This window comes from Canis aureus, chromosome 21 (genome assembly GCF_053574225.1).
Source record: "Canis aureus isolate CA01 chromosome 21, VMU_Caureus_v.1.0, whole genome shotgun sequence".
In the NCBI taxonomy this organism is placed as follows: domain Eukaryota; kingdom Metazoa; phylum Chordata; class Mammalia; order Carnivora; family Canidae; genus Canis; species Canis aureus.
The window spans coordinates 30,556,587-30,577,025 of NC_135631.1; the positions used below are offsets into that span (position 1 = coordinate 30,556,587).

Sequence of the window (20,439 nt, forward strand, 5' to 3'; positions counted from 1 at the left end):
CCTGCGGCTTCTTCAGGTGATGCCTGAGTTCAAGACCAAGGCCAAGGGAGCGAGGCCGAGTCTGGGGGAAATTAAGTGTGTAATAGTGGATTTTAGCGTCATCATGAAGTAAGTTTAATAATTAAGTCCGTAGAAGGGATGCGTGTGTTGCAGAGCCTTTGAAGAAAGCAGACGGGAGGAGGAAAAGCGTGATGTCCCCAGCCCAGGCACACATCTTTAAGCAGAGATGAGCATGAACAGCAAATCCACCCTCCCATATCTCAACACATTTTAACCTAGTTGAGGCGACAAAGCCCATACACGTCTGCAAACTGCGCGTCTGTGCTTAGCATGACATGAGCGTTTCCTGCAGACTCGCCGCTCTGAACGCGTGGTTTTTACGGCTGCTCAGCCTGCGTGGGCACACAGCACGTCTGCTAGGACATTTCCCTATTGTCGAGCATCTGAGTGGTTCATAATTTTTGCCTCACGGGACATATTTATACACGTGTTCATTATTATTATTGTTTTTCTCCTTAAGATGGTTTGTAAAAAGGCAATCCAATGCACCAAGCCGTAAACCCTTTTGAGGCTTCTGATTCTTTTTTGCTGAACTGCTTTCCCAACGGGCTGTACCTGGTTTTCCACCGGGTGGGACTGGATGGGCTCTGTCCCTGTTGCGCACCCCGCACTGAGGGTAGGGCACCGTCTCCTGCGGGGCCAGGCCAGTGCTCCCCACCCCAGGCTGGAGACGCTATGTTTGCCCCAAGGGGCCCCGGGCCCGGCTCTGGAGCAGCGGGGTCTGGATGTCACTTGAGTTCCCTCGGGGCCTTGGACGGCGGGGAAGAGCAGCAGTGCTTCTGCGGCCCTATAGACAGGAGTGCCGGGTAGGGACACGGAGCTCCCACAGCCTTGTAGACACTTGCAGGGACGCCCACGTCAGGGGAAGCCCGTCCATGGGCGGCTTTAACACAACGCAAGCGTAGACGCAGACACCCCGGGCAGGTGGACGTGGCCACCCGGAGGGGCCGGGAGCGGCTGGCAACACGGACCCGGAGTTCGAATTACCCATGCTCCGAATCCCTCGCTGACTGTTTCCCGAACTCAAACAGGGCCTCTGAGGCCTGCTGGCCCATGTGCATGGCCGCTGGCCGGGCGTCCTTCTGCCTCCTTCCTTGGGAAGCGGGATCACAGCTCGCAGACTTCCCTGCAGGAAGCTGGGGCCCTGTGACCCACCGTGCCCCATGGAGCGTCCCTCCCCCCCCTTCTTCCTCCTGCTGGCGTGAGCAGGAGCATGGGTGTGATGTCTGGAGGTTGAGCAGCCGTTTTGAGCCGTGTGGTGGGGCCAGGTGTTTAAGGGGGCAGAATGACGGGGGACGTTCACACCGGTCCTGGACACGGCAATCAAAACCACAGCGAGATACCGGTCATCATGAAGTAAGTTTAATAATTAAGTCCGGTTTACACTGGCGAGGACGGCTGAGCCGAGCAAGTCAGCAAACAACAGGTGTCGGCAAGGCTGCGGGGAGAGGGGAGCCTCGTGCACTGTCGGGGGACGCAGGCTGGAGCAGCCATTCTGCAGAACAGCATGGGGGTCCTCAAGGAGTTGAAGACAGAGCTACCCGACGCCCCAGCAGGTGCACTGCTGGGAATTTACCCCAAAGACACGAACGTAGTGACCCGAAGGGGCCCCCGCGCCCCACGTTCACAGCAGCGGTGTCCACGGTAGCCACACTGCGGGAGGGGCTCAGACGCCCATCGGCAGGCGGGCAGCGGGTAAGGAAGGTGGGGTCGCTGAGCATCCAGCAACTGAGATCGTGCCACCTGCAGGGACATGGACGGACTAGAGGGTGCGACGCTGGATGACATACGTGCATCAGAGAAGGACGGTGCCCATCCGGTCTCCTTCACACAAGGGATCTAAGGAACACAACAGAGGATCAAGGGAAGGGAAGGAAAAATAAAGACGGTATCAGAGAGGGAAACACACCGTAAGAGACTCTTCACTCTGGGAAACACACTGGGGGCTGCTGGAGGGAGGGCAGTGGGGGGACGGGGTCACTGGGGGTCGGCGCCGATCAATCGCTGGCCTCTGCCTGTGGCACCAGGATACATTATATGCTCATTTATTCAATTATTCAATTTTAATACAATTCAATTATTTAATTTTAATACAATAAAAATTAGCCTCAAAAATCCCCACTGGTGCAGGCCTGGCCCCCGGCCCCCATCCATGGGGAAGGCAGTGAGTCTACGCGTCCACCTCCGGAGCCGGGCTCCCCGGGAACCAGCCCTAAGGCTGAGTCCAGAGTCGCTCCGGGGGAGTCACGCAGGTCCCTCTGCCATCTCTGCTGGTCCCAGTTCCGGCCTGGTCATGGCCGCCCCACAGCCTGCCATGGGGTCCTCCACACAAGCGGGGGGACCCCGGGGCAGGGTAGATGCCCATGCTGGGTGCAGACTCGGGGTTGCCCGGGGTGGGCTGACACCGTGCGCACCCCTGCCCTCCATGCCAGGAGGGGTGGGGTGGGGGGTGCCCCTGTTTCTGCTCCGTGTCCCCGTGCCATGCCCCGGGTGCCCCGCCTGCTGTCCTGAGCTTCCGAGCAGCTTCTGGAGCCTGGGAACCCCACGTCGCTGTTGGGGCGCTCTGCTGGCTGGCGGCCCGGGCAGCGAGGGTCCTCAGGACCCCAAGGGCCCCGGCCCCCTAGGTGAGGTCCACAGCGCAGGGGCTCGGGTGGGAGTGTCTCCTTGGGGTGTCCTCAACTCGGCCCCGCTTCTCCCCTAAGGGAACCAACAGCGGTGCGGGCAGGGAGTCCAGGCCACAGGCCCTGCAGGGACCCCGCAGAGGGCGTGTCCTGCCACCTGAAGAGGCAGGTGCACGGGAGCCGGCCCCGGGGTGCTCCTGGGCCCTCCCACGCTCCACCCCCAGATGCCACTCTCACTCCATCTCCCCAGGGAGCCCCTCCCACAGGGGAGGGCGAGCCCTCAGGGGGCCGAGGGGTCCCCAGGACAGGGAGGGGTGTTCCTTCCAGCCTGGGGCGTGGCTGCAGGAGGATCAGCCCGGGCAGGAGGAGGGGCAGGAGGAGCGAGGCAGGAGAGACCAGGGAGGGAGGGGTGAGGCCCACGCGGAAGTCGGGTAGGGCTCGCCTGCTGCCCGCTGCCACACTCGGGCCTGCCGACTCCTGCCAGCCCTGACCCCACGGCCAGCGAGCAGGTGAGTCCCCGCGCAGTGCACACCTGAGGCCGGCCACGCCCGCGGGGGGCCCTCGCCTGCCAGATCCCTGCAGCCTGAACGCCACGGGGATGGCCCCCGGGCGGCGCCAGACAGAGGGCAGCTCTCCTCCTGCCCCGCGGGGGAAGCTGGGGACCCCAGGGCCGGGCCCCTAGAACGCGCATGACCCCTCGACAGGACAGCGTGTCTGTCCCCGCGTGCAGCTCTGCCCCGCAGAGGGGAAGGGGCTCTGGCCTCCAGGAGGGGCTGACCCGAGCCCCGGAGGGGATGGGGCCCGCCGGGCACTCTGCTGCCCTGCCCGGGACTGCGGCCCCCGGCCGGCCTTCAGGGCTTGCTGCGGGCTGTTGGCTTCTGCTTCTGGGGTCAGAGCAGGAGGCCGAGGAGCCCCGGGGAGGTGAGACAGCTTCCCCCCTCTGCCAGGGCAGAGGCCATCCAGGCAGGCACAGAGCCTGGGTGGCCCTGGGAGGGGACAGTGCCGAGGTGGGGAGCGAAACCAGCCTCCCACAGCCTCCCGGGGCCCTCCCAGGTGTGGGCCGAGCAGGTGGCCTCACGCTCCACCTCCGCCCAGGGCCTCTCAGCCCTTCCAGAGCCGGCTCTGGCACCTCGCTGCCTGGGCGAGCACAGGGGCACACCCCCGCCTGATTTTTGCCGGTGCCCGCAGGGGAGGGAGAGGCTCTGGCCGCCCCCCCCGCCCCCCCCCCCCCCCGGCTGAGGCAGGAATCAGTGCTTCCAAAGGGCGCGGGCGGATGTGGGTGCAGAGCGCAGGGGGCACCCGGCGGCCCACCCCCAGCAGGATGGGAGCAGGCCGTCCCCAGGCAGGCCCTTCCGTGGCTCCCATGCCCCCAGCTGACTGAGTGCCCCGGTGCCCGAGCCGCCTCTGTGAGGGCCCCGCTTCTGCCAACACTGGCAGCTCCCTTCTCCTCTTGATGTTTCTGCCAAGCTCAGGTGCTGAGTCCTGAGTCCCTGGGGGTACTAAGTACCACGTCATTGGGGGTGCTGAATCCTGAGTCCCTGGGTGTACTAAGTACCACGTCCTTGGAGGTGCTGAGTCCTGAGTCCCTGGGGGTACTAACTACCATGTCCTTGGAGGTGCTGAGTCCTGAGTCCCTGGGGGTACTAAGTACCACGTCCTTAGGGGTGCTGAGTCCTGAGTCCCTGGGGGTACTAAGTACCACGTCCTTGGGGGTGCTGAGTCCTGAGTCCCTGGGAGTACTACCACATCCTTGGGGGTGCTGAGTCCTGAGTCCTTGGGAGTATTAACTACCATGTCCTTGGAGGTGCTGAGTCCTGAGTCCCTGGGAGTACTAAGCACCCAGCCCCTGGACACTGATTGCACGTGGCCCCCAGAGCCTGTCCATACATGTTTCCTCTACCAGGAAAGCTGCACCCCCTTCGTGGCCTTGGGCCAAGGTCACGCTCCAGGCAGGCTCCGTGTCCCCCGATAGCCCGTACCGCCTGCGAGGGCTGCACACAGAGCAGGCCGTATCACCCGTGAGGGCCTGGGGGGTCACGAGTGGATTGGGGACACAGTGGTCTGACAGCTGCGCAGGGGGAGGGATGGGGGACGGAGGCAGGGAGGGGCAGACCATCCACTTAGGACCTCTTGTCCCTGAGATGCACGCACCCAGCCCCGAGGCCCTCCCTGCCCTGCAAGTCTGCGAAGATCGGGCTCTCCTCTGGCCCAGGGTGGGTCTGGGAGGCCGTAGCCCACCCCTGAGTGCCAGGGGCTCCGGGGCACAGAGGCGGTGTCGTGGGGCACGAGACGCTGGCTTCCGAAGTCCGAGAGCAGTGGCGTGGGGGGGGGGCAGGGGATGTGATGCCGTTTTCTGGCTTCTGTGCCTGGGGCAGAGGGGAGACAGTAGGCAGGCCCAGGCCCGGTGTGGGCCGGTTCCCCGCGCCCACGCGTGGCATTGGGGGGCTGGACTAGGGTTGCAGGGTTTGAAGTGACTAAAGAACAAGTTCCCAGTGAAGTTGAGCTCTGCATGAAAGGCTCTTGTTCAGTGCAAGTGCGTCCCACACAGGAACTGGGACACTTGCACTCGGATTCAGACATGCTGCGTGGCTCGGAGTTCCCTGGGCGGTGCTCCAGGGAGGCTGGCTGGGCCGGGCAGGGAGGGGGCCATCCTGAGGCCAGAGCCATGGGTCGTGGGGGGCCGGGTGGCAGCTGGCAGCGGGCGGCTGGGGAGGACGATGCCCTGCGGGGGCAGACGGCCAGGGCCACACGGAGCTCCTCAGCCAGGAGGAGGCCGGGTCCCCCTGGGGCAGCGCCCCGACATGCCAGCCTGGCAGGGGAGAGGTGGGGCGTCCCAGTGGGGCCCCCGGGGTCTCGCCCACACCTTCACCCTGAGACATGCAGCATCCCTGCGCCTCCCGGGACAGTGAGCTGGGGACTCTCTCAGCGCTGCCTGCAGCCAGGTGGACGGTCACGGGCGGTCTCACCGGGGGACAGTGTTGGCAGCCCGGGCTCTGGGCACCAAAGCCGGCGTGTGACCTGCTCTCACTGTCCCTGTCGCCACATCCTGCAGCCCCATGGCCTCTGGCCAGCCACAGCCTGCTGCCCTCTGCAGCCGCGGGGGGGCCTGACCACACGCCCCCCCTGTGCAGCGTTAGCACCTGCACGGACACCCCCACAGGGCGTGGAGACAGCGGGGGGGGGGCTCCCCGACACTGCCGCAGCCCCATCGCCTGAGCACCCATCAAATCGACGGTGCCGCCTGGACTCGGACGTCGCCAGCTTTCCCCCGTGTCCCTCTCAGTGCCCGCGGCTGCGCAGGGTCCCACGGGGCACGTCACCTCCCCTGCCCTCGGGCCTCCTGTCTGTGCTGGTGCCGCCGTCCAGCTTCTCCACGGCCAGTTGCCCAGGCTCCGCAGAGAGGCTGCTGTTTTCTGGGGCGGAGACAGGACCATCTGCTTTAGGGCCCCCCCATAACATCCCGACTGTGTCGGGGGGCCACAGCCATCACTGCGACCTAGGGCTTCGTCACCCGGGCTGGGGGCCGTCTTCTGGGGCTCTCGCTGTCCCCTTCCCACACTTACTTCCTGTGTCAAGTCTACAAGGGAGGGGGTGGGGGAGGAAGAGAGATCCTGTAACCGCGGCAGTGCCGCCACAGTAGCTCGGGGACAGTCGGAGGGGCCCGGAGGCCGCCGTTCCTCCCAAAGAGTCTCGCCCCGAGCTTTGTCCATCTGTCCTGGGTGCGGATGCTCCCTGGACTGACCTCTACCCACCTCAGAGCCATGCCAGGTGGTCCCCGGGCCCCCCACGTGGCAGCAACCCAACCACGTTCCTGCCGCGTGGTCTCCCGCCATCCGGGATGGCACCGAGCCCTCGACCGTCCACACGCTGATGGGAATTTGGATTCTTTGCACGAGTTTTATGTGAAATAGCCTCTGGGAGCATCCTCTCTCTGGGTTTTGGGGCTGGCTGGGCCGGGCTGTACCGTCCAGGGTGTTTGATTTTGCTTCCCTCATTCCTGCCCGGGGAACTCCTGACCTCCATGCCGACCTGCATCGGCAAGGGTGGCGGGAGGCGGTCTGGGCACCTGACCCGTGCTCTCCCGCCTGCCCGCGGCCTCTGCGCCCTCCCCTCTGCGTGCTCGTCTGTGAGATCCTGGTCTGCTGCTCGTCCTCTCTTGAGGATTTCAGCAGCTCTGTGCTTCTATTTCCAAATGGACCTTTGCTGGTGTCACCCAGAGCCTCCCCACGCAGTGCCCCACTGGCTGTGCTCCTGGCGCTGAGCCCTGCCTGGAACCACATGCTTGTTCACCCCCAGCTTAACACTGGCCCCCTCCGTGCTGGAGCACCCGGGCCAGGATTGAGCCCTATGCCTCTGTCTACCCTCTACCCCCAGGGTGAGGACAGCCTCCAGACCGATGGGGACGGAAGGGGACAGCTTCCCGCTGATGGAGGTCAACACCGGTGACGTGAGTCTCTACGGGGGCCCCTCAGGCTGGTCCCGCCCTTGCCCTGTGCCTGGTGCCAGCCCAGCCCCGCACCTCCTCCCTCCAGCCCGAGGCCTCTGAGCCGTGGGATTACGTCCTCGTGGCCGACCACCGAGGCCAGAGAGCTACTGGGCAGGCCCACCGGCAGCTGCAGTTCCTGGAGGAGCTCAAGAGAAAGGGCTTCCGTTACAAGGTGGGCTGGCTGAGCGCCTGGCTGGTGTGGGGCGTGGCGGCCCGGGCGTTGGGGTCGTGGGGCACAGCGTGTCCTGGGGAGGGGTCTGGAGATGTGGCCAGGGCCTTGTGCCTGGAGCAGAAGGGACAGGCCAGTGGCTGTAGACAAAGTGGAGTGCGGGTCCCACAGCGCCTCCCACCCCCAGATGATGGAAGACGGCGAGAAGGTGTTCTTTGGGATCCGAGCAGAGAGCAGGATCTTTGACCTGTACCGCACACTCCTCATGGAGCCCGAGGGTCCTGGCGCCAGGACGCAGCCCGCCGGGCCAGCCCCCATCCCAGCCAGCACCAGGTGAGAGGCTGGCCAGTAACCAGGGCCAGGAGGACCCCCGCCTGCCATGCTGCTGGTCCAGTCAGGTTTCCAGGCATGGTTAGGTCCCAGGTCCCAGGTCCCAGGGGCAGAGCCCCACGCCTCAGTTTCCATATCTGTCTGTGATAAGGGATAAAGACAGTTGTCACTTCTCGGCGTGTTCTGAAGGTTCCATGTGACTGTGTTCCCTGAAGGGTGGGCAGGATTTGGGCAGGACCAGGAGGGCCCTCCCAGCCATCCCTCCTAGCTTTGAGGCCATCTCCCCAAGACCTGGGATGTGGGTCCCATCTCCAGACCAAATGCCCCTTCCTGGACATCTGTCCCCAGTCTCACAGGCACCCAAGCCTCTTCTCTCCAAGCACCTTCTCTCTGCTGATCCTCCGCCCACGCCTCCCCACGCCCCTCCTCCATCACCCGCCTCCCCTCAGCCCGGGCCCCTCTGAGCTCAGCCGGGGCCTGGTGGGTTGGGGACTGGTATTTGGGATGCCTGGGGTTTGGATACGAGCCTCCTGTGAACGCAGGAGAGCTGGCTGGTCTCCGGGAGGTGCCAGGGGATGATGGCTGAGTAGAGGAGCAGGCTGGGGGCGTGCCCTGGGCGCCCCGGGGACCACGTCTTACCAGAAGGTGTTCTGGAGGAGTGTGGCTCTGCGCCCAAGCGTCCAGCTGTGCCCGTTCCTGGTGCTGTGGCCTTGGGCAGGTTACCCAACCTCTCTGAGCCTTGGTGTCCCCGTAGGGAGGGGGCTCAGAGGGCACAAGGAGGATCCGTGCATGTGCAGGCATAGGGTGTGCCCTGGCTGTGCAGGGCTGCAGGTGCAGGTGTGATGGGGGGAGCTAGGCCCCGTATCTGGGAGGGGACATTGGGGCACTGGGCCTCGGCAGGGGAGGCCTGCCCAGGGGAGACCCATCCTGGAGCCACAGGGTGGCCAGGCAGCAGGGGGACTTAGGGAGGCGGGCTGAGCTCAGGCCATACTGACCAGGGCTTGCGTTCCAGAATCCGAATTGTCAACTTTGTACTAAACAACACGACGGCCGCTGGTGGTAAGGACTGGTGGACGGGGAGGGCAGGGCACGGTTCCCCCTCGCCCCTGTTCCGTGTGACCCGATGCTCCTGTGACCACCAGACACCCTGGACGACTTGGTGAAGAGTGGGGTGTTTGAGACCAGATTCGTGCTGCACAAGGTGAGCGGCGGTGGGCTGGCAGGGGCGGCCGGGGCGGGCGGGGTGGGCGGGCCGGGCCGAGCCTCACCGCCTGTCCTGGCGCCCAGGGGCAGGACGACCTCAGGAAGGAGTGGGCGCAGTGGAGGCGCGTGCTCCGCCCGCAGCCGATCGACGACATCAGGTGGACTGTCCCGAGGGAATCCCCGAGCCCCCCGCGGCGGAGTGTCTGCGCCCCTGGGCCCCGGCCTGGCCGCCCCCCCCCCCCCCCCCCGCGGCCCTGGGTGCGGCCTCACCGGGCGGCTGTGCCCGCAGGGACTACTTCGGCGAGAAGGTGGCCCTGTACTTCGCCTGGCTCGGCTGGTACACCTACATGCTGGTGCCCGCCGCCGCCGTGGGCCTCCTCGTCTTCCTCAGCGGCTTCGCCCTGTTCAACGCCAGCCAGATCAGGTGCGGGCGAGGGGGCGGGGCCGACCCAGAGGGGGCGGGGCTGAGTCGGCGGGGGGAGGAGCGTGGCTGAACCAGAGGGGGCGGGGCTGACTCGAATGGGGCGGGGCGGAGTCGGCGCGGGAGGAGCGCCGGCACCCGCCCCCCACCCGCACCCACCTCCCCCGCACGAGAGCCGCCCTCAGCCCGCTCCCTGCACCCTCAGCAAGGAGATCTGCGAGGCCCACGACATCCTCCTGTGCCCTCGCGGCGACCACAGCCGCAGGTACCAGCAGCTCTCGGACACCTGCACCTTCGCCAAGGTCTGCCCCCGGGGTGGGGGTGGGGGTGGGGGTGGGCTCCAGCCGGCCTCCCGGGGGCGGGAAGCCGCGGGCTGCCCCTGCGGAGCTGCGCGCCCCTCCCGGCGGCGGGAGGCCGGCCCAGCCCGTGCGCCCTGCCCGCAGCTCACGCACCTCTTCGACAACGAGGGCACCGTGGTCTTCGCCATCTTCATGGCTCTGTGGGGTGAGTGTCGGCGGGCACCGGCGGGCAGCCTGAGCCCCGGGGCCGCCAGCCCCGGAACCCCGCGCCCCCTCTCTGCTCCCGTCCGCAGCCACCGTGTTCCTGGAGATCTGGAAGCGGCAGCGGGCCCGTGTGGTCCTGCACTGGGACCTGTACGGCTGGGACGAGGACCAGGTGAGGAGGCCGCTGGGCCCGCGCGTCCTCAGCCCCCCGCGCGTCCCCAGCCTCCCCCGCGCGCCCCAGTCCCCGCGCGTCCCCAGTCCCCCGCGCACCCCAGCCCCCCGCGCGTCCCCAGCCCCCCGCGCGCCCTAGCCCCCCGCGCGTCCTCAGCCCCCCGCGCGTCCCCAGTCCCCCGCGCGCCCCAGTCTCCCGCGCCCAGTCCCCGGCCCGTCCCCAGTTCCCCGCGCGTCCTCAGCCCCCCGCGCGTCTCCAGCCCCCCCCCGCGCGTCCCAGTTCCCCGCGCGTCCCCAGCCCACCGCGCGCCCCAGCCCCCCGCGCGTCCTCAGCCCCCCTCGCGCCTCAGCCCCCTGCACGTCCCCAGCCTCCCCGCGTGTCCCCAGCCCCCCGCGCAGCCCCAGCCTCCCGCATGTCCCCAGCCCCCCGCGCGTCCCCAGCTCCCCCGCGCGCCCCAGCCCCCCACGCGTCCCCAGCCTCCCGCGCGCCCCAGTCCCCCTGCCGGCCCCTCCCTTCCCCCCCCCCCCCCCCCCCCCCCGCCCCGCGTGTGAGCGGCCTGGTGCCCTCCGCAGGAGGAGATGGCGCTTCAGCTCATCAACCACCGCGACTACCAGCTGCGGCCGCACCAACACTCCTACCTGAGGAGCAGCGTCATCCTCATCCTGTCTGTGCTCATGGTACCGCGGAGAGCCCAGAGCGGTGGGGGGCTGGAGACCTGGGCCCGCCCGGCCTGAGGCCCCCTGCCCGCCCCCCCAGATCTGCCTCATGATCGGCATGGCCCACCTGCTGGTGGTCTACCGGGTCCTGGCCGCCGCCCTCTTCAACTCCACCCTGCTGTTCCAGGAAGAGCAGGTGACCACGGCTGTGGTGGTGACCGGCGCCCTGTTCCACTATGTGGTCATCCTCATCATGACCAAGGTGACTGGGCGGCGGTGGAGGGAGGGCGGGCGAGGGAGCGTCTCCCCTGAGCCCAAAGTAAACCCTCTGGGCGCCCCTCCCGCAGGTCAACAAGTGTGTGGCGCTGAAGCTTTGTGACTTTGGTGAGAGGAGGGACCTGGGTGGGGTGGCGCAGCTCCTGCCCCATGCAGGGCTGGGGCCTTGGATCCCCAGGCAGGGGAGGGCAGACAGGTGACTTGTAGGATGGGGACAGGTGAGGGATGGGCGATGGATGGCGCCCCGTCTCCTTCCAGAGAAGCCCAGGACCTTCTCGGAGCGTGAGAGCAAGTTCACCACGAAGTTCTTCACTCTGCAGTTCTTTGCCCACTTCTCATCCCTCATCTACATTGCCTTCATCCTGGGCAGGTAAGGGTGGCCCTGCCCCCACCTCATCCACCCCCCAGCCCCCCTGTACAGTGGACGTACCTGCTCGACTTTATTTTTCAAATAACTCGTGCTCAGAACGGGTGGACACCCAATATAAAAACACGTAGGGAAGCCCGCGGTGCACCCCCAGCCCCATACTCCCCACCTCCAGAGGCCACCCCCCACCACCGTGTGGCTCTTCCCGAATTTTGCACACAGTCAAGTGCACACACACATCCCCTGTGGACATACGTGGTTTTGTCCTGTGAATAATTTTATCTTCTCTCTGTGCTGAAATGCGCTCTGGGCATCTCCCTCACACTCACAGACGGTGAGGCCGCGTTTAAAACCACCGCAGGAGCCCTGGCGTGCGGGCCGGGCCAGAGTTTCCCCCTACCAGCACCGCTGGTGACATCCGGATGATTTCCACCGTTGAGCTTTACGAGGCTGCGGTGCGTGTTGCATAAGACACACGTGCGCTTCCTCGCCCCTTTCTTGTTAGTGAAATGAACATTTTTTTGGTTCAATCAATGTACTGAATTTTGTTCTGAAGAAAATCATTGCTGCATTTGTTCTGTGCGTTTGCTTACGTTGCGTGACATGCACACGTATCGCCAATCAGTCCCGCGTGACACGCACACGTATCGCCAATCAGTCCCGAACTGCAGAGGAACTTAACCAAAAACCCAGGTCCTCCAAGTGTGTTCAAAGACATCAGGCAGTCCCCGGCCCCTGGCTGTGCTTGGAGACGCCCTCTAGACGTCTGACCCCCTTGGGCGCACCTGTTCACCCTCACTGTCCGCAGTGTGGGACCCCTGCCCAGCTTCCAGGGGCGTCCCGAGGAAGGGGACGTAGGAAACCAGACGCCCTTACTGGGCCGGATGGAGCGCCTGGAGGTAGACGTCTCCCGACTGATCTCACCCAGCCTGCCTCGAGCTGCCTCGGGCCATCTTTGTCACCGGACTTGCTTGAGCAGTTCACTGTCACCCCTGCCTCCCCTGGTCATCCCACCCCACACAGTACCCCGAGTACCCCGGCCCATTCCTTTCAGGTGATGCGCTCCCCACCGCGCCCAATGGCTGGTCCCCCTTCCCCCCTCCTGCCCCCCCCTCCTGGACGCTGGCTTCTCCTCTTCTCCCGACCTCTGAAGGTCACAAGGCCCTGCTGTCTGCTCCGTGACTAGAGGGGCCACCCCAAGCACATCCCCACACGCCAGTGAGGCCCCACCCCTCCTCCTGCAGGTCCAGCTGCCTCTCCCATTCCCTCAGGGGCCCCGCAGGCCCCTGTACCTTCCCATGGCCTGGTCTCCCCCTGCGCACGGCAGCTCTGCCGTCCTGCTGCTCAGCCAGAGCCTGGGTCCCCCAGACCTCCTTCCCCTCTGGCGCCCTGCACTCGGGGGGGGGGGGGTGTTAGCGTCTGTGTCTGCTGGGCCTGGAGCCTCAGGGCCTCCCTATCTGAGAGACCTTCACGCATCCGCCTTCTGTGCCCTCTGCTCCCCTCTCTGGAACGCCTTTTGTTTGGAAATTGGACCTTCTCAACTGACCATCTAATTTTCTTTGCTTTTTTTTTTCCCTCCCACTTTTGTTCCAGATTCTGGGAGTTTTTCTCAACTGCTTTTCAACCCTTGGCTTGAATATCTTCCTTCTGCTCACGCTCTTCAGTTCGGGGCGCCTTGTTGGACAGTCCCTTCACAGCCTGGTCTTCGCGCCACCGGGAGGCCGTGGCTTTTCTTGTCTGGGATCTTGCCTCTTTTTTCCCCCTTCTGGTCTGGTAATACTTCTCGTCCTTCCAAGTTTCATTTATGCTCTTTCTCTAATTGGTTTCTGATTTTGGCGTTATCGGCTTTCCCTAGAGGGCCTCAATTCTTGGTCACTGTCCGTAATCGAGAAAGCCGTGTGCCGGTGGCTCTGGTCTGGGCCACATCTCTCGCGTGACGACCTCTTGCCCTGTTCGTCCTTCGAGGTGGAAGGACGCTTGTCACGTTGGTCAGAGCTCAGCTGGGGAAGCGACAGTGCGGGCTCTCAGGAGCCACTGGCTCAACCCTGCAGCCCGACTGTTTGGTGGTTCAACCCCCTAGAACCGAGCCTCTGTCTTCCTGACCATTGAGCCCGAGCCTGACTTTGGGTTTAATAGAATTTGTATTTTTTAAAAAAGATTTTATTTATTTATTCATGAGAGACACAGAGAGGCAGAGACACAGGGAAAGGGAGAAGCAGGCTCCCTGCGGGGAGCCCGATGCTGGACTCCATCCTGGGACCCCGGGGTCATGCCCTGAGTGGAGGGCAAATGCTCAACCGCTGAGCCCCCAGGCGTCCCTCGAGTTTGTATATTTTATCATGTAATGGAAAGTACATGATTTTAAACTATGTGCATAGTTTCAGTGGGGGAAATGGGCCCTGTGTAGAACCCGTGTGAGCCTGTGGGCGGCCGGGCATGCGTGTGAGGACGTGTGCCCGAGGCGTGTCTGCTGTAGGCCGGGCACCCAGCATCCAGCCCCTGTCCCCGCAGCAGGGCTTTCTTTGTGTCGCTTCCCCCCGTCCCCCTACAGTCCTCCGCTCCACCCCCACTCGGGAAGGTCACGCCACCTCCTCCAGCCTGACTGTCCTTCCCAGGATCAACGGTCACCCCGGGAAGTCTGTGCGCCTGGCGGGGCTGTGGAAGCTGGAGGAGGTCAGTCTGCCTGAATGCCTGCCTCCCGGGCCTTCCCCCCTGACGCTGCCTCCCCTGCCTGACGTCCCTCCAACCCCACAGTGCCATCTCAGCGGCTGCATGATGGACCTGTTCCTGCAGATGGCCATCATCATGGGTCTGAAGCAAACGCTCAGCAACTGTGCGGAGTACCTGGGCCCGTGAGGACCACCCCTTGCCCCAGGGAGCCCTCCACGCAAGCATCCCCTCCTGCCTGCATATCTCCCGAGCCAGGGCTTCTGAGGGCCCCCGCATCCCTCCCTGACTCCCCCCCCCCCCCCCCCCCCGCCGTTCTCATCACCCCCCAGGTGGCTGGCTCACAAATGTCGCTTGATGCGCTTCAAGCTGGGCCGTGCATCTGGGGACCCCGAGCTCAGGGACATGCAGCACAACTACCTCCTGAACCCAGTCAACACCTTCAGCCTCTTTGACGAGTTCATGGAGATGAGTACGCGAGGTGGTCAGGGGCGCAGGCCCCACAGGCCGCAGTTCTGGGGCAGGAGGCGGTGGGGACCGGGGGCGGGAACTCTGATGAGTGGGGCGCCCGCGGAGAAGGGTGACAGCTGCACCCCCACAGTGATCCAGTACGGCTTCACAACCATCTTCGTGGCCGCCTTCCCTCTCGCCCCGCTGCTCGCGCTCATCAGCAACCTCGTGGAGATCCGCCTGGACGCCATCAAGATGGTCAGGCTGCAGCGGCGCCTGGTGCCCCGCAAGGCCAAGGACATCGGTCAGGGGCCCAACTGGGTGGCAAGGAGCACAGGCACCTCCGTGAGGGGGGGTGCTGGGACCAGGTCATGCCAGTTCCCTGGAAATAACCCCTTCAAGTCAAGCTCCCTCACCCCACAGAGAGCCCCCAGCCCTGTCTCAGGCCCTGCCGAGGATGACAGGTGGCGCCCCGGCAGGAAGAGGCAGGGCTGACGCTCACCCCGGGATCCAACAGAAGGGACGGGGCCCCCTGGGGACCCAGGCAGAAGAGCTGGGCTCAGAGAGCAGGGAGCCCAAGCGGGGGCTCCCGCAGCTGGGGACAGGGACTATGACGTGGCCTCAGTCGCCCAGACTGTCCTTGCTGGAAGGCCGAGGGTCAGGGAGGAACAGAGGGGATGGGGAGCTGGACGTGGGCAGAGGGAGAGGTAAGTATGAGTGGGAGGGAGCCCCAGTCTTAGGCAGGTTAGGGGTTCTGAGCCCAGAGAGGAGTGAGCTTGGGTGCAGCTGAGGGGTTCGGGCAGAAGATGGGGGTCAGAGGAGGCCTGAGCCACTCCTGGTCTACGTCGCCACCACGAGCTGTAGCAGGGGCAGAGGTGACCAGGCCCCGGGACCATCCAAGCTCCCGGCCCTGAGAGTGGCGGCTGGAGGGGGGGCGGGCGGTGCCAGCGGTCAGGGCTTGACAACCCGATGCCTCCCCACTGCGGTGGCCCAGGGACCTGGCTGCAGGTGCTGGAGACCATTGGGGTGCTGGCAGTCATCGCCAACGGGATGGTCATCGCCTTCACTTCTGAGTTCATCCCCCGAGTGGTGTACAAGTACCATTATGGCCCCTGCCGACTGGGGGCCCAGCCTGCAGTGGAGTAAGTGGGGGGGGGAACCTCAGACTGTCCAGGGCCCCTGGGGAATCAGCGCGGCCACAGCCCAGCCCCTCGGGGAGTGCAGGGGAAGGGCCTGATGCTGCCTGTACTGTCTGTGGCTGACACGAGTGTGGGCATGGGGGGGGCTGCCCCCATGCCAGCCTGCTGACCCCAGGAGTGTCGGGACCCTCGTGGGGGAATTGGGGTCCACCCGAATGACTCTCCCAAGGTCAGACCCTTTGGGGCTGCTCCGCAGGAGAGGCCAGAACACTCCTTCTCTGCGCCTCTGGCCCTCCAGGGGCCCTGCGTACCCACAGACGGGGTCTCAGGGTCTCCCCCGCAGGGAATGTAGGCGGTGGCACCCCGCGGCCCCTCAGTCACCCCACGGTCCTGTGCAGCCCCACCCTCGTAGCCCCCAGCCCCCGAGAGGCCTTGGCCTGCGACCCTCACAGCCCGGGGCCTCTCCTGCCGGCAGCTGCCTCACGGGCTACGTCAACCACAGCCTGTCCGTGTTCTACACCAAGGACTTCCAGGACCCCGTCCAGGCAGAAGGCTCAGAGAACATCACCGAGTGCAGGTGTGGACCGCGCCCCCCCATCCTGGGCGCCCACCTCTGACACCCCTGACGCCCCTGACCCCTGGCCCCACCCCAGGTACCGCGACTACCGCGACGCCCAGGACTACAGCTTGTCGGAGCAGTTCTGGGTCCTGCTGGCCATCCGCCTGCTGTTCCTCATCCTCTTCGAGGTGGGTGGGCCCCGGGGAGGGTTGGGGGGCGCGGCGGCTCTGGCCCCCTCCCTCGCCCCTGCTGGGGCCCCAGGACCTCCCAACCGTCCCCTGCCCCTGCCCCCAGCACGTGGCCTTGTGCATCAAGCTCATCGCTGCCTGGTTCGTGCCTGATGTCCCTCAGTCCGTAAAGAACAAGGTTCTGGAGGAGAAGTACCGGGCACTCCGGGACAAGATGTGGTAGGGGAGGCAAGGCGGGGTGCGGGGGGCGGGGGGCTGGGGCCGCAGCGCCCGGGGCCTGATCCCCGACACTGGACACTTGCGCCTGCAGCTCCAGCTCCAAGAGCACAGACGTGTAAGAGACGCCGAGCTGCCCAAGAGGCTGAGAACCACCCGCCACCTGCCACCCCACTCGCGGCGGACGTGGGGGTCCCCGGAGCTCTGTGTGTGGGGGCCGCGGGGTGTTGTGAGCGGTACCCTGTGGTCTGTGAGGGCTCAGCCCCGACTTGAATTCTGGCCCCCCACCCACAGAGCTGGGCGAGGGGGGTTTGCCTCTCAGCACACACCACAGGAGGAGCGGCCTGTTTGCTGAGCCTCCCTCTGCGTGGTGGGACCCAGGGGTCCCCACCCCACCCCCGGCCTACAGAACTTTCTTAAAATAAAACTTGTGTGTGTGTCGATTGTGGGGCTCCGGTGGGTTGTGTCTGTGCTCAGGACTGGATGAGGCACGGAAGCCCCGATGGGGAAAGGCCTGGAATGTGGCGGCGTCCTGGTCGTCCTCCCCTCCTGTTGGGCTTCCAGGTGAGGGGTGCCTGGTTCAGGTCCTGCCCTCTCCGCCCTGGGGGTTTAGGGGCAGGAGGCACTGGCAGGCTTCCTGGAGGAAGAGATGGGGGAGGGGTAGACCACCCAAGGTGCCCCTGGGGACGGTGGAAGCTCTGAGGAGTCCCCAAGGTCCCGACTCTCCGGGCTGGTTGGGCCGGTTTGCCCTCTGCCCCCAGGCCGGGTGGTTGCGCCGGAGGCGCCGGCGGGACAGACGTGGGCGCCCCGCGGGACTCTCGGGTCCGCCCTCCGGGCCTGGCTGCTGGGCGGGGCTGCACCTGCCGCCGCCGCCGGGCTTGTCGCCGCTACGCACCTGGCCCAGGTGAAACGTCCCGCCCCCGCGCTCGCGCGAGCCCCAGGTCCCAGCAGCAGGTGAGTGGCCCAGGCCCACGGCGGGGTGGAGGTCGCTGGCTACCGGGAGCCGGGGCTACGCTTGCAGCTTGCGGGGTGGGAACGGAGGCTTGCCCCGAAGGGCCCGGGGCCGCGCCGGGCGGGTCCCGCAGGAAGTGGCTCCGAGCCGGGCCGGCCGCCCTCGTCGCCCGGAAGCCTGAGTGTGTCCCCGTCGCGGCCCCTGGGGCCTGGCGGCGGGGCGGGGGCGCTAGGGCCGCTTTGCCCCTCCGCCCGGCGGGGGCAGGGGCTTCCCCGCGACCTTCCCCAGGACGATGTGGGGGAGCCGAGGCGCGGGCCCGGGGTCAGCCCGCAGCTCGGACCCCGGCCCCAGGGCCCCGCGGCTCAGGGACGCACCGAGGGCCTGGCCGGGCGGAGCCTCCGTCCTGCGCGCCCCCGCCACCCGCGCGCGCCGCCACCTGTCACCGGGTCCCCGCGCGCGCCCCCGTCCCCGTCCGCCCTCCGCGCGCGCCGCCACCTGTCACCAGGTCCCCCCCTGCCCCCTGGGCCCGCCCCCGCCCCCGCGCGCACCGCCACCTGTCCCCAGGTTCCCTCTCCCCCGCGCCCCGCCCACCCGCCCCCTGGGCGCGCCCAGGCCTCCGCACGCGCCTCTCCCGCAGCCGAGTCCCCGCCCAGTGCGCCCGCCCGCGACTCGCCTGTCTCTGCCCCCGGAGGGCGGGGCACCACGACGTGTGGGTCCCCTCGGGCAGTGGAGAGGACGGGAGACGGGAGCCGGTTGTGGCCGCGGGCACAGCCTCAGCGCAGCCCCTTCCTTGAGACACGGCGGGGGCGCAGCGAGCGGGGCGCGGGGGGAGCGGACACGCGAGGCTCTGGGTGCTCAGCAGCAGATCAGACGGCGGGGGGGGGGGGCGGGAGGCGGGGGGTCGGGGGTCGCCTCCTGCCGCTTGCGCACGGAGCTGGAGCTTTCTAGGAACTGGGTGTGGGGGGGATTCCGAAGGGCGGCCTGTGCCCGTGCAAGGCCCCGTGGGCTTGTTGCGTCCACCCTGGAGCATGGGCCTAGGGTCAGGGTCGGGGTCAGGGCAGGCTCTAGCTGCAGAAACAGAGCAGAGGCTGCCATCGGGGGCTTGGAGAGGCCGCAAGGCTGCTGGGGCCTCCGCTTCCTGCCTGGGTGCTGGAGGCAGTTCACCGGCTGCTGTGGGAGCCAGCCTGGGCATTGGGCCCACAGGGCTCCCTCCAGGAGGGGCTGGCACGGTGGCTCAGGCACATCCCGGAGACCGAGGCTCAGTGGGGCCAGGGTGCAGTCAGGACTTCCTACAGCTCCGTGGGCTCCGAGCCCAGGATGCACCATCACCCAAGGGTCTCGCGGGCCTGGGGGTGGGGGGGCGGGGGGTGAAGAGCGGGGCTGGGACGGGGGAAAGCCAGTACTGAAGATGGCCCACTGGCCGGCCCCTGAGCCTGGGTAGGTGAGGTCAGGGACGCGGCCTGAAGGGGCCCAGTGCCCGATTTCTATGGGGAGTGATACCAGCCATTGTTGCTGGGCCTCGAGTCCCAAGTCCGTCTGGGCCGGGAAGTCTGTGGTGTGAGGAGATGCCGGCTGCCCCCAACCTGGGCTCGGGGCCCAGGAGCCTCTGTCCAGGACTTTCTCTGTCCCTAATCTGGAAAAGAGGGGGACTGTCCTCACATCCCACCCTGAAGGGAGGGTCCACGTGATACCATAGCCTCCCTTTAGCTGCTCAGAGTTTGGGGACTCTATGGGGGAAGTGGATAGGGAGGGGGCCCAAGAGCTCTGCCCAAGGCCCAGTTAGTAGCAGGAATTTCCACCGGACCCCCCCCCGCTCCCCGCAGCAGGTCACAGGCCAGATGCACACTGGGGGCTTACTTGGGCCCGAGGGAGCAGCCCGAAGGCCCCCGCCGTCCCGAGTGTCACATCCTAGTCAGTGCCCTGAAGCAGGCCACAGTGCCCAGCCCGCTCTCCTCGTGTGTGCACAGCATGGCCCTGACGAGCAGCCTCCTTAGGAGCCCCCGCATCATGCCAGGCCCTCTACAAGCTCCCCTCCACCCCCCGGGCTTGGCCTCGGGAAGTATGGGGCGGGCGTGGCCTGGGGTGGGCCCCAGAGGAAGGAGCCGCCTGACTCAGAGTTACAGGAAGAAGTGATGCAGGCCGGGCAGGCGGGGCGAGAACCACCAGCTGCCCGCCTGCCTGGGATGGGGGAGGCTGCCTGGGTGGGGTTTGGGTCTAGGAGAGGATGTGACTGCAAAGCCAGGAAGCTACAGGGAAAGTTCTGATTAAAACACACACACACACAAACAAAAGACAGGTCCTCGTGGTGCTTGGCGATGTGTCCTGGGGCTGTGGTGCCGCGGACCGGGCTGGGGGCCCAGCTGAGCAGAGAGTTTGCTCCCAAACACTCGTCAATGACCTCGATGACCGACATTTCCCCCCAGGAGGAAAGAGCCGGAACCAGGTGACTTTGTGTACTCCCACGCGGCTCCGCGTGAGCCTGTCCTTATCGTGGACACCGTTGTGGCCTGAGGCTGGTCCTCAGAGTCAGGCTTGGCTGAGGGGAGGCCTGGAGCATGTGTGGGCACGTGTGTGTGTGTCTCTAAGAGCAGGGGCGACAGGAGGCTGTCCGTTCGCACCGGCAGCTAGGGTAGGTGTGAGGTGCAGGTTTTGTGCAGGTGCTTGTGGCTCTGCACCCCGGGGGAGCTGTTGCGAGTGTGCATGAGGCCAGGAGAGTGCCGGAGGTGGGGGGAGTGTGCATGTCGGCACACAGACTGAGACAGGAATTTAAGGCAGGTGTGTGCGCAGAGAGGGCTGTGTGTGCATGGGGTGTGCAAAACAGGCTACACAGGGGACGGTGTGCAGGGGGGTGTGCAGGGTGAGGACACCTGTCCCTGCTTGTGTAGTTTGGCCTTAACCTCCAGGAAGGCCTGAGGCTGCCTTTCCAGGGGTAAAAGCTCTTCTGATCTTGAAGACGTGGAAGGGCCACCTGTGGCCACCCACAAAGTGGACAGAAGTCTTTGGT

The 20,439-nt window shown here is 66.1% G+C and overlaps 1 protein-coding gene and 2 long non-coding RNA genes across 6 annotated transcripts; 1 reads left to right on the forward strand and 2 right to left on the reverse strand.

Annotated features, from left to right (window-relative positions):
* Positions 1-1,408: 1,408 nt before the first annotated feature.
* On the reverse strand, positions 1,409-10,008 carry LOC144292862 (uncharacterized). Its single transcript, XR_013360255.1, has 3 exons — positions 9,743-10,008; positions 9,140-9,270; positions 1,409-1,899 (listed from the first exon to the last, which is right to left on the reverse strand). It is a non-coding gene; the product is annotated as an uncharacterized LOC144292862 (long non-coding RNA).
* Positions 2,090-9,132, reverse strand: LOC144292861 (uncharacterized). The gene is made up of 2 exons (XR_013360254.1): positions 7,201-9,132; positions 2,090-6,710 (listed from the first exon to the last, which is right to left on the reverse strand). It is a non-coding gene; the product is annotated as an uncharacterized LOC144292861 (long non-coding RNA).
* ANO9 (anoctamin 9) lies at positions 2,943-16,927 on the forward strand. Of its 4 annotated transcripts, XM_077863757.1 has the most exons (24): positions 2,951-3,190; positions 7,056-7,128; positions 7,214-7,339; positions 7,524-7,669; positions 8,679-8,725; positions 8,809-8,867; positions 8,954-9,027; positions 9,159-9,293; positions 9,496-9,592; positions 9,734-9,794; positions 9,883-9,965; positions 10,538-10,642; positions 10,722-10,883; positions 10,969-11,005; positions 11,156-11,267; positions 13,880-13,937; positions 14,019-14,116; positions 14,264-14,403; positions 14,533-14,685; positions 15,376-15,523; positions 15,996-16,097; positions 16,174-16,267; positions 16,374-16,486; positions 16,578-16,742. In XM_077863757.1, the coding sequence occupies exons 2-24, from the start codon at positions 7,078-7,080 to the stop codon at positions 16,603-16,605; spliced, it is 2,229 nt and encodes a 742-aa protein (XP_077719883.1). In that variant the 5' UTR covers positions 2,951-3,190; positions 7,056-7,077; the 3' UTR covers positions 16,606-16,742. The 4 variants fall into 4 exon arrangements, with proteins under 4 accessions (XP_077719880.1, XP_077719879.1, XP_077719882.1 ...); XM_077863756.1 differs by lacking the exon at positions 16,374-16,486 and having other exon boundaries at positions 2,947-3,190; positions 16,578-16,927; XM_077863754.1 differs by lacking the exons at positions 10,969-11,005; positions 16,374-16,486 and having other exon boundaries at positions 2,943-3,190; positions 13,816-13,937; positions 16,578-16,927.
* The last annotated feature ends 3,512 nt before the right edge of the window (positions 16,928-20,439 follow it).